Here is a 12,506-nt window from a genome sequence, read left to right as displayed (position 1 = left end):
ATTACCCCATATTAAAGATGAAGAAACACACACACAGGAAGGCCAACTAGCCAATGTCACACAGCTAGCAACTAAGGCCAGCATTTGATTTCCAAGTCCATTCTCCTAAGCATCCATTTTTTTTTTTTTTACTGCCTCCCTTGGCTTGTGTTCTGTGTGGCATTCAGCAATTTCATTGCTCATTAGATAACGCAAACATAAGAAGGGGGGACCTGGATGCCAGGACAATGACCTTGTAAAGTGCCACATCCCACTCTATTCCTGATTCTTGGGTCCAGAAATTCTATGCACTCAGCATAGTATAGCACAGGCTCTAGAAAGGGCTCCACTTAAAAAAAAACCACATGCTCGGGGCGCCTGGGTGGCTCAGTGGGGTAAAGCCTCTGCTTTCGGCTCAGGTCATGACTCCAGGGTCCTGGGATCGAGCCCCGCATCGGGCTCTCTGCTCCGCAGGGAGCCTGCTTCCTCCTCTCTCTCTGCCTGCCTCTCTGCCTACTTGTGATCTTTGTCAAATAAATAAATAAAATCTTAAAAAAAAAAAAAAAGAAAAACCCACATGCTCAAAAAAAGAGAAAAAAAAAAGGCATAGTCTCCACAGCTGTGAGGGTCAGAGAGGATTTTAAAACACGCCTGCACCCCCCTTGACAGACTACATGCTGGCCATACAGAGATGGTCATGCACAGGTTCCCTCTGTGTAGAGGTCAGTCTATTATAGCTCCAGTGAGGGCAGAGACTAGATGTTTGTACACCCTTGTACCCCAAATGCCTACGTACAGTAAACATCTCATAAACACTATGTTAAAGACCACAAGGCATGACAGAACTTAAGGGCCAGGAAACAGCCTGACTTTGCCACTTTGTAGCATCCTGAACCAACGGGTTCACAACTCTTGTGCTTTACTTTTTTCACTTAACTAGAGCCAGTTAATAGTAGCCATGAATGGAATGTGGAATCATAAAGGTTAAATGAGATGGTTCATGTAAAGCTTAGTTCCACACCTGGCATATAGTAAACATTCAATAAGCACTAAAAACTATTACTCTTAAGGCATTCATATTTTTAGGAGAAAAGATCAAGTTTAACAGCACATGTTCTTGTGGAGGAAGATTTATGGCGGAAGTGACTTTTTAAGCTGGCTTTTAGGAACATCTTCAGGGAACAGGCATTGGCCTGGGAACCTTAAGCAAAGACTGAGGTGTGGGACATCGGGGTTCAATTTAGAATTAGGATTGGTGGGTGTCTGGAAGAACAGCGGATTAGACTGAAAGCCAAGTGAGAATGAGATTTGGAATCTCCCAAAGCTTGCTTTCTCTGGGGTCAGGAGTGGAAACCAAACTCCTTAGCCTTCAGTGGAAAGTTCATCTCTCAAATGTTGACCTGACCAAGAAAGACCCTCTCTCCCTTGCCCAGAGAACTCAGAACTACCTAGCATGTTAACTCACATTGCCCAGAGGTTAAGGCAAAACAGCCTTTAAATAAGAACATAGGATTTAAAGACCATGAACACAGATGTCCTAGGTCATCTTTGGTAGTGGTTCTTGTGACTTAATTTTTTAGTTTCTCAGCAAAGGCTCTATGCTCTATGGAATCCCTCCAGAAAAATGCATGGTTATCAATTTGCCTGTTCTTTTCAGAAAGTTCATCTCTCTCTGACATCTGTCTATAGATTTTAGGTTAAGAACACAGGGTCTGGATAGGTGCTGCAGCCCCTTTTAACACTGCCTCAAAGTGCATCTGGTAGGCCCAGATGACCAAGATGCCATCACTCCTCACCACCCTAACCAGCCCACAGGTCATGTGTACTCGATCTATTTACTGGGTCTCAGAAATATCAGCTCAAGCCATCTGCTTCCCCATAAACACAAGGGACCTGTGCTGTTAAATCCATCAACTGGCCACCCAATTTTCCCAACCTTAGCACCTACTTTTTCCTACCCCTGACCACTTCAAAGGATACTGGATCCCCACTAAATGGTGGGGACTGGGGCACCTGGGTGGCTCAGTGGGTTAAAGCCTCTGTCTTCAGCTCAGGTCATGATCCCAGGGTCCTGGGATTGAGCCCCTGCTTCCCCCTCTGCCTCTCTGCCTACTTGTGATCTCTGTCAAATAAATAAAATCTTTTTAAATAAATAAATAAATGAATGAATGAATGAATGAATGAATGGTGGGGACCATTTTCTTGACTATTTTAGTACCTAATTATTAGTGCCCAGGAAAATGAGGATTCAGTCAAGATGTACTTACTGAACCATCCACTGTGCCAAGCCCGTTATGGGAGAGATACAACAGTAAACAAAACGTGACCTATCTTCCAAGAGCTTAGAATCTTAATTAAGAGAACTATCAATAATCAGCTCTTTGAAAATTCTTCTGAATTCACTTCACCTGTGTCTTGATAAATTCAACTGCATATGACTGTCAAGTACTAATTAACTGTACTTTACATAATCTCATCTTTCCCCTAACAACTATTAAGTAGGTTTTCTATTATTCCCACTATGCAGATGAGGAAATCAAAGCTACTTAGCAGAAAAGCAAACTTAATTTCTTGTCTGCTAAACCCCTAAAGCCTACGTTAATTATGCATGGTCATCCAAATAATAGAGCACCAAACCCAGACACACTTGTCTACTGGCTTTCTTCTAACATTTTACCTAGTGAGGCCTACTAATCAGGGCCCTTTCTTATACCTCTAAGGCCAGTCTTGGCATTCCTAGCTAGTATCCACATCTTAGAGTAACCCGTTTCAGAAAGTTACATTACTGAATGCCCGCCATGCCCCAACCCTGGGCTATTTCAAGTGTGCTCTCATTGAGCGTCACCATGGAGTAATTTCTCTCTTTTTACCTAACACGGGGAGTCCCACAGAAGTTGTCACAGGCCAGAGAGGACCTTACAACCAGGGTAGTGCTAATTTAACATCCCTACTCAGACTGAGATACCAGAGTGTTAAAAACTGTCTGACCTACCAGAAAGTCAGAAATAGTCTTCTAGATGAGTAATCAAAACAATCAAATCAGGGCGCCTGGGTGGCTCAGTGGGTTAAGCCTCTGCCTTCAGCTCAGGTCATGATCTCAGGATCCTGGGATCGAGTCCTGCATCGGGCTCTCTGCTCAGTGGAGAGCCTGCTTCCCCCTCTCTGCCTGCCTCTCTGCCTCCTTGTGATCTCTGTCAAATAAATAAATAAAATCTTTTAAAAAAAAAAATCAAATCAGTGAGAAGTGTCCTTTTCTGAAAAGGGAAAAAAAAATATATCAAACCTATACATCCAACAGCTTTTAGTACCTCACATCCTATTTGACATTAGACTTCCTGGAATCAGGGCTGCAATCTGGCAGTCTTTTTTTTTTTTTTTTTAATTTTGCCTCACTTGACTGAAAGACAGTAAGAGTAGTTGCTTTTTTATAAGGCTGTGAGCTGCCCCATTCATCCCACTCCCCTGCCTGGCAAATTTAGCTGACCAGGTGCACAATGACGTATCTAGGCTCTCATCCAAGCTTCCCTTCACCTTGGCCAGACTCAGACCTTCCAAGAATCAATTCTAACCTGTGCTGTCCAACACGAACACCAGCTACATGCAGCTATGGAAGTGGCTAGTCCCAATTAAAATGTGCTTTAAGTGTAAATAAATGTCCAGTATACATAATTTCAGAGACTTATTACAAAGTAAAATTCCATTATCTTATTAGCAACTACATATTGAAAGTCTATCATTTTGAACACTAGTGTTATTAAAAAAACAATCCAATTGTTTAATAGTTTTATATAGCCACTCTAAGGTTAGAACATACATGTGGCTCTTGTTCCATTACTGGACAGCAAGGTTTACAGAAGGGTAGTGGAACCCACAACAGCTCACAGAGGTTGCCCTCCCCTCTTCAGTGATTGAGTTCATTACAAGCATCCCTCAGGTGAAGTGGCCCAGCAAACTAATTCTTCTCAATTCCATGAATATAGTGACATGTTTACAGTCAAAACTAGTTTTTAAAAGGTTTCATTTTTCTAACTGACATCTTACACATATTACTAAAATGTTACGAATACGCCATCCAAATTTACTGAGATGCATCTTAGTGATCTGTGGGCTCTGTTTCCTGCCTGCTTCCTTATGAGCACTTACACAGTTCTATAGCCAGGCCATATTTCTTGGGCAGTTAACAACAGTGCATGAAAAGTGTACTGTCAGGCTAAAAACAGGAAAGGCACCACTCCTTCCATGGTTAATCTAAGACTCCAGAAGGGAAAGCATCACCACCTGGACCCCAAGCCAGATTCAGCCAGATACAATCTCCTCTGGCGAGCCATGAGTATGATGGTGTGAGTTAGCACAAGTCAAGACTTCCTCCTCCTTCACTTCAGGGAAACAGCATTCCTCAATTAACACAAAGGCTGCATACTGCTCCAGACGCTCTTGCTAACTCTGCTGTAAAGTTCAAAACGACCGAGTGAAGCACCAGAGTCCATTGAGGCATTTTATTTGCACGTATGTATTACATCCCTAGAAAAAGAATCCCAGGATTTTCCCTCCTGTGTGTTTTCGTCTTGCTTCTTCATGGTCCATGATGCCAGCTGAAGTTGTCAGTACAATGAAACTATGGAGAGTTAAAAAAGAAAATGCTGGTGAGTTTTTCCTAAAAATAGTTCAACACAGAGCGGCTTTCTCGTACAGAAAAAGACCAACATTCCTAAGTGCTTAAGACGCTTTCCCACAATAGGACGCAGAGACTAATGTTGCCTACTCAGGCTGGCAGTGCAGGCATGGCTCCTGGAACCCAAAGACCCAAATCCGAAGACCTCAGCTACACAACACACTCACAGCCCTGCCCTGGGCTAACACTGAGAAACAACATAGACAACTCCTTTAACCTCAAAATGTCACTTTCTGTTTTCAGGTTAAGGAGACGGAGTTTAAAGCAATAAAGTGTTGATACAAATTTGACTCAATTGTTTCTGCCACTTATAGGATCACAGGCAAGCTACCTGTAAAGAGACAGTCAGATGGACAATGGAAATGCCATTTGGCCTGGCTACCTCATAGGGATCAAGGTAAGACACATAAGGTGGTATGCCAACTCTGAGGCATTAAAATTAGTATCGTAAGTACAATCAAAATGACTCACTCATAACACTATACCGGTCACGTTAACTATGAAGTGGGAGTAAATTCAACCCATCACCAACCATATGATTGGGGGGGGGCTAACTTCTTAACCACAAACAGATAAACACTTACTGTGCTGTGTCAGATACTAAAGTTCTTTATCAGAATTAAACCACGTAAGAGAATTATTACCATTTTTACAGATAAAAATGATATGTAAATATCAATATGTAAATGATATGAAGAAACCAAGGCCATGAGATACCCAAGGCCTCACAGCTTTAAGGTAGAAAACCACGGATGTGAACTCCAACTCTTACCAAGAATGAAGAAATTGAGTTTCTCCAGAGGCCTAGTGTTCAGAAGTGATTCCAACCATACAACGGGATCACAATGAACATACAGTATCAACTATAAGCACTGAGCCAAAAGAGCAGACATTAAAGAGGACATCAATCTGCTGTCTCTCAGTTAGCCTGGACTCTCACAGGTCTCTCCGAACCTGAAGCCTAGTACATGAACACCTAAGAACTAATCCTTGAGTCAAGATGGTTGGAGATGGAGACAATTACTACTGTAACAGTAAAAACCCAACAAACAAAAACTCAGCTCAAGTCAAGCTACACAGACGGCAATCTTTAGCATTAATTTCTTTTAAATGAGGAAAACTGACTCACCCAAACTGGCGGGATGGGAGCAGGTTATTCTGCCATTTTTCTAGATCTTTCAGTTGTACATCAAATCTGGGGCTGATCACTCCACACTGTGAAAGCATAACAGAAAACACTGTTCACGTCTTAGCAGTAAGAGAAAAGCTTAGTACACAAACAGCATTTACATCTGAAGAGTATACAAACCAGCCAAATCAACATTTCATGGGTAACTCTTCTGTGCCACCTTGATATAAATGTCATTTGAAAAATAAACTGCGGGGCGCCTGGGTGGCCCAGTGGGTTGGGCCTCTGCCTTCAGCTCAGGTCATGGTCTCACTGTCCTGGGATCGAGTCCCACATCGGGCTCTTCGCTCAGGGGGGAGCCTGCGTCCCCCCTCCCCACCTACCTCTCTGCCTACTTGTGATCTGTCAAATAAATAAATAAAATCGTTTAAAAAAAAAAAGAAAGAAAGGAAGAAAAATATACTGAAATAGGATTATGCCTGCCTAGGGAAAGAAAAGTATTTAGAAAGTCACACATGATGTGATGAACACTGCGTGTTATACTGAACTACTGAATCACTGAACCAATGATGTACTCTACCTTGGCTACTTGAATTTAAATAATTTTTTAAATATGCAAAAAGAAAAAAAAAAGTCAACAGTAGGCATGCCTGGGTTGGCTAAGTTGGCTAAGCAGTCTGCCTTTGCCTCAGGTCCTGATCCCAAGGTGATGGGATCAAGCCCCCTTTCAGCTGAGAGCCTGCTTCTCCCTCTCTGCCTGCTGATCCCCCTACTTGTGCTGTCAAATAAATAAAATCTTCAAATTAAAAAATATAAATAAATGAAAAGTCAACAGAGGAGGGAGAACACAAGGCAATGCATGGAAAGGTCAGGTTCACAGTGTGTATCTCTATGGGCTAGGGAGCTGTCCCAAGACAAATGGCCAGATTTTAAAGAGGTAAGATACCAAGCCTTCGATAAAACTGTAGTCAAACTTTTTTTTACAGAGTAAGCCTGAGATGAATGTGGAGGGTCTCAAATCCTTCACTCATAAGCCAAAAATGCAAAGTATTCAAAGTATTAGAATTTTTAAAAAAACAAATTCTACAGACACTAAACTAATAAGAATTGGCTGGTATTCCTCATCAGCAAACTACCCCGATACAGTTACAACCCCAGGCCAAATTTTCCAAACTAATATGGCAAAATGGGTGAAAGGCAGAAGGAGCAGCTTCTTAGTTATCCCACCTGTTTGCTACCGGGACAAAGCAACAACTATCTTCCAATGTGAGAACTCTCCATAAGAGCCAAAGTACTCACTCTAATCACTGAATTATACGAAAAGCCTAAAACACAATAAATGTTCAAACATCTACCAACAGGCTATCTGCACTTACTCTAGTCTCATTCAAAGTCTCTGAGTAGATCAACAGGGTTTACAAAGTCAAAGCCAAGGGAATCAAAAGACTCCTTCATTAGAGATAAACATGACCCCCCCACAGCCCTACTTACAAATCACTAATATACTTCAAAAGTATCAATGCATAAAGGTTCCTGCTACTTATATACCAGAAATGGACCATGTGAAAACACTCAGGATTAGTACCACTGAGTAAGTGTAAACTCCAGAGAAGAAAGCAGGTATGAGACACTTGTGTGCCCACATTCACGCAAGTCCCAAAATGCCTAACAGGAGACTATGAGGTTAAAACTTATTTAAATCTTTGAAACAGTTAAGACGTCCACAGGCAGATCTGAACCCAAAGCAACTGAAAATGGCCCAAATCCCCTAAGTCAGGAGGCCCACTCAGGCTCTCCTTTTCATAACATGATCTTAACAGCTATGGTGTCACTTAATTGTCAAAGGCAACCCCACAATACAGATGTAGGAATAGGGAAATGCAGTCCTTTCTCCAAGCAAGCTAAATGGTAGACTTTCTGAGGCCTCCACTCCACTCCACCACACCCGGGCTTTTATTTATTCAAGCAAAATCCCTCACTCAGCTAATAGAATTAAACCTTTCCCAAACCAGAATTCGTATCGAACTTCTAACACTACCTTACTTCTCAGCACCACTAATTTCCACAGTATGGGGTATATCCATCTCTTGCATGAAGGTAACTGAGGAAACAGTGTCCTACAAAGGAGGAAAACTCAACTTTAGAGAAACTGAAAACTGAAGTTTGTTCTGGCCAACCAAAGTCAAACGGCTAGGGGTGCCTGGGTGGTTCAGTTCGCTGAGCATCTGCCTTTGACTCAGGTCACCTGAGATGGAACCCAGAGTTGGGCTTTCTGCTCAGCAGGGAGCCTGCTTCTCCCTCTGCCCTCTGCCTCTACCCACCCCCCTCACTCTCTCTCCTCTCAAATAAATAAAATCTGCAGGGGGTGGGGGGAGCTAAGGAGCAGGGTCTGGATTTCAACTACCTCTTAGCCAGAATATTTCAAATTACTTTACCACAGAACAAGCATGCCCATAAAGGATTTCCACTTGAGAAATACTCTGTTCAAACTTATTTCTCATGTTTCACATATAGTTGAATGGGTGCACATGACTTACCCAACTTTAGTTTTTTGGGTTTTGTGGGTGTTTTTTTTTTTTTAAATCATCAAGTCAGTCTTCCGCAGGACAGATTTAAGATGTTCTATCAACTACATACTGGAACCAGCTCCCCCACTGGTTACCAACTAGTTGGGAGACCTTGAGGATAACTCCTATCTCAGCATCTCAACTCCTAAAATTAGGAAAAAACACATCCTTTTCGGGGCGCCTGGGTGGCTCAGTGGGTTAAGCCTCTGCCTTCGACTCAGGTCATGATCTCAGGGTCCTGGGATCAAGTCCCGCATCGGGCTCTCTGCTCAGCGGGGAGCCCGCTTCCCCCTCTCTCTCTGCCTGTCTCTCTGCCTACTTGTGATCTCTGTCAAATAAATAAGTAAAATCTTAAAAAAAAACAACAAAAACACATCCTTTTCTACTTCAAGAACACACTGTGAGGGTCAGAGTGACTAGAACAAAACAAAACACAGTCTCATAATTTACCTGAAAATTCTTCTAATCCCTCAGAAAAACTTCACACCCAGTAGTTTTCATCTAACATTAGGTATCAATCCGCACATCAACGAAGTTCCCTATACAGGGAAGCAACTTTGTAAAAGAAACTGGTGGACCAGAGAATAATCTTACCAATCAACCTGGCCCCTGCCACTAACCACGACTCATTTCTGGGCCTGTTTTCCCCTCATCTGTGTTGGACCACAGGATGTCAGGCTCCATGTAAATCTGAAAGCTAGAAACCTGAACACAAAAAGCAGGGGAGCAATTCAGGGACCCTAACTTGTTAGAGACACCTATCCCCAAAATACATGCAGTAAGTTTAGCCACAAAGTCAACAGATCAAACAGATCCACTAGGGTATGCTGACAAGTCAAACTGAAAGGGAGTACAAAACTCCCATACAGACAGCAATACAGCCGCAACAGCAAAAATGTAGGTATTAATATTGTTAGAAAACCACATTCAGTCACTAACACAACTAATAAAATCAATATAAAATCACCGAGAGGAGGAACGAAGTTATTTACAACCCTGCCACATCACAAGTTCAAGCCAGTGGGTGAGCAGCAGATCATCCAGTATTCAAACAAAATCCTTTCACCCCACCCAACAGCAACTCCCCTCAGATAGCCCACACTCCACAAACATTACAATGTCAACTAACAATCTGGAGCAAATACAACCCTGGAGAACAAATCAATTAAAATGTGATATAAAAATTAACGATTTTAATCAACTCCCTTTTTTTGCTTTTACCCAGAGCAAGCACACCACTAATTTGGTTTTACAAGGGAAATTACAACATGTTTAACACCATGAATGATAATTCTTAAGAAGAATCTTCTATGTGGAAAATAAACAATTCTTACCTTGTTCAACCTTCCTGTGAGGTTCACAACAATCTTCCCCGCTCTGTGATCATCAATGATTTCAAATTCGCCAATATAACCTACAGAACATAAATGGCTGTATTAAAGGGCAGATGGGAATTTCAGAGACATAAAAGTATTTATGCTGGAGTATTCCCAATTTGCCTACTAGATGCTTTCACATCATCGCAGTGACTGTTTCTCTAATCGGTTTAGGCAAAGACAGTTGCTCCAAACCGAAATTTGTATAGCCTAGTATTTTAAACTTGGGGGCCAACACCCAAAAACAACCCCCTCTGCAATTCTAACAGGGGGATTATTTTCCCCTTGCTCCTTGCAAAGGCTGCTTTGTGCCCAAGACATAGAACAATTCTCCCTTCCATTCCAAAGCCCTTAGAAGAGCTCAGGACACGTTCAGTGGCATGTTGCAGCCACAGTATTACACAAAAGTGGCCAGGTGAGCTCTCAAACTACTAGCAGAGCAACAGTCACAAACTTCCTCCTCCCTTCAACAGTCCTAACTCCCTCAGTGCTTCCTGAGTAGCTTCTGACCAAGCTATCCCGCCTACAGTCTAATCCACCTGCCTTAGTTGCCCAGTATGACTGCCATCACCCCCCCTCATCTTCCCAGTCCTCTCCTGCACACTTCGTTTCTACAAAACTGATTCCTTTAATATCCTCCCATGAAAACACAAGACACAGCAACACACTTACCGTGCTTCATCATCACAGTGAGAAACCGGACGATGACTTTGGAGCACGGCCTAATAAGAACCTGGCGTTTGCCTCTCTTTTCAGCATTGTTGATGCTCTTGAGAGCATCTGCCAGGACATTCATGCGCACCATTATGGCTGTTCAGGGAAGGAAAAAAAGAGTTTTACCGGCATTCTCAACCTCAAAAGGCACCCAATCATTCCAGTGCAAACACCTCCTTTCCTTTCTATCATGAAGTTTTCCTATCTCTAAGCAGGCAGGTCCCCCAGCGCAAGGGCAGCTACCAAAACAATATAAGCTACTACGGTCGGTCGGTTATTCAAAACGGGGGCCTGAGAATCACTGGGCACGTTTTCCCAACTTCTCAAATCCGGCAGCACCTGTACTTCTAACGTTGTCCTCTCAGTTAACCAACGCAATGCCAGCCTTGTCCTAACATCCAAAGGACGCCACTGTCACTAACACAACTAATAAAACGCCCGTTCTTGAGCCAGCGACAAACGTGCCCCGACGGCAACCGTTCCACAGTGGCAAGGAGGAACTTTTTACGTGCACCAGACTCGACTCCACCCTTATGGGCACCAAATCCAGGACACTCCAGTAACGCTGGGAGAAAAAGGATGGAGACCAAAGCATGCTTCAAGCTCCAACTCTAAGGATCCAACCTGCTTCCTCAAGCCCAATCAAGTATCAAGGGAAACCCCGGAGCCCACAAGACCCAGCTTAGTTCCCAGCAAGCTGCCATCCCAGGCAGAATGCAGTCTTCCCTGCTAAGTGGCCTCAGCATCCTAAGCAAGCTCACAGAACGGCAACAGTAATGGGAAGCTGCACAGACCATCGGGGCCCCCCGGCCGCGATGCTTCCCGCCGCCCGGAGGCAAGGTGCTGCCTCAACCACTGAGAGGAGGTCCTGCAGCCGCCAACTTGGGGCTACCGCCTCTCCGAACGGTCGACAGCGCTCTGGTTCCCACCAGTGCTGCGGCCTGCGCTTCACAGGCCGGCCCCCCCAAAGTGCAGAGCGTGGGGCGGACGGGCATGACTCTCCCCGACGCCTGCCCAAACCCCGGCAAAAGCAGAATCCTCGGCCCAAAAGGACCCTGGCATCATCAGAGAGCTCCGAAATGGAGGCTCAGACCGCAGGATGGCCCAGATAGCCAACGGATGATGTTCAGTCCCTCAGAGAGAGACACTCACCGGCAAAGAAAGATGGCGGAAAGAGGACGGGAGGGGCGAGCGCACGGAGTTATGGGAAGCGGGTGGCCTATCGCGAGACTTTAAAAGGCGAGCCAAAAAAATACTTCGCCTGGTGGAAGAAGGCGGATGAAGGGGTGGAGCCTCTTAAGGGGTGAGACGTGGAGAGTCGATAGAATCAACCGCTCCAGGAGAGACGAAGGGAGAAGGAGCGGTTAACTTCCTTCTGACACTAAATCTGTAAAAATGAAACTGAAAAGGGCCTAGATATTTGCTAACTTCGGTTGTAATAAGCGCTTACCATTTAGAATAAATTTTTATATTTGGGTTTTTATAGTTGCGGGTCTGAAAGGACCCGCATAAATCGATAACTGCCTCTGCAGGGGGCGTTTTAGAAACTGAGACTTGCTTTTCTCCCCACACAATTTTGGTTTGTTTTTTCAAATCTGTGTATAGATTTCTTCTTCAAAGAAGTAAAAAATATATTTTTAATTCTGTGCTTCCTTTATGACTCTCTCTCTTTTTTTTTTTTTTTAAGATTATTTATTTGAGAGAGACCGAGGGCAGGAGCGCAGGTGAGGGCAGAGGGAGAAACAGGTTCCCCACCAAGCATGGAGCCCTGAGGCTTGGTGCCAGGACTCAGGGATCATGACCTGAGCTGAAGGCAGACACCCAACCGACTGAGCCCCCCAGCTGCCCAGGATCTCCGTAACTCTTATAAATCATTTACTGGGGTTCCAAAAGGATTCTTTCTCCTTCTGGGATACAGTTTGGAAGAAGCTGCAAATGTTTCAAAATAAACACTCAGGATTCTGAACCTGTACTTTTTAACTACAATAATGCACCCAGATAAGAACTAATTTTGGTAAGTCTCTTATCTTCTCTGAACCTTCCCTACATGTAAACGGAGGGAGGAGGGT

The 12,506-nt window shown here is 43.7% G+C and overlaps 1 protein-coding gene across 1 annotated transcript; it reads right to left on the bottom strand.

Annotated features, from left to right (window-relative positions):
• Positions 1–4,460: 4,460 nt before the first annotated feature.
• Positions 4,461–11,692, bottom strand: RPS15A (ribosomal protein S15a). The gene is made up of 5 exons (XM_032836218.1): positions 11,590–11,692; positions 10,396–10,533; positions 9,682–9,761; positions 5,781–5,866; positions 4,461–4,594 (listed from the first exon to the last, which is right to left on the bottom strand). The coding sequence occupies exons 2-5, from the start codon at positions 10,526–10,528 to the stop codon at positions 4,501–4,503; spliced, it is 393 nt and encodes a 130-aa protein (XP_032692109.1). The 5' UTR covers positions 10,529–10,533; positions 11,590–11,692; the 3' UTR covers positions 4,461–4,500.
• Between the last annotated feature and the right edge of the window lie 814 nt (positions 11,693–12,506).

Source organism: Lontra canadensis, unplaced genomic scaffold, assembly GCF_010015895.1.
Source record: "Lontra canadensis isolate GAN:19392208 unplaced genomic scaffold, GSC_riverotter_1.0 scaffold91, whole genome shotgun sequence".
NCBI classification, from domain to species: Eukaryota; Metazoa; Chordata; class Mammalia; order Carnivora; family Mustelidae; genus Lontra; species Lontra canadensis.
The sequence above is the reverse complement of the archived record's forward strand: the minus strand, read 5'-3'. Positions and strand labels throughout refer to the sequence as shown.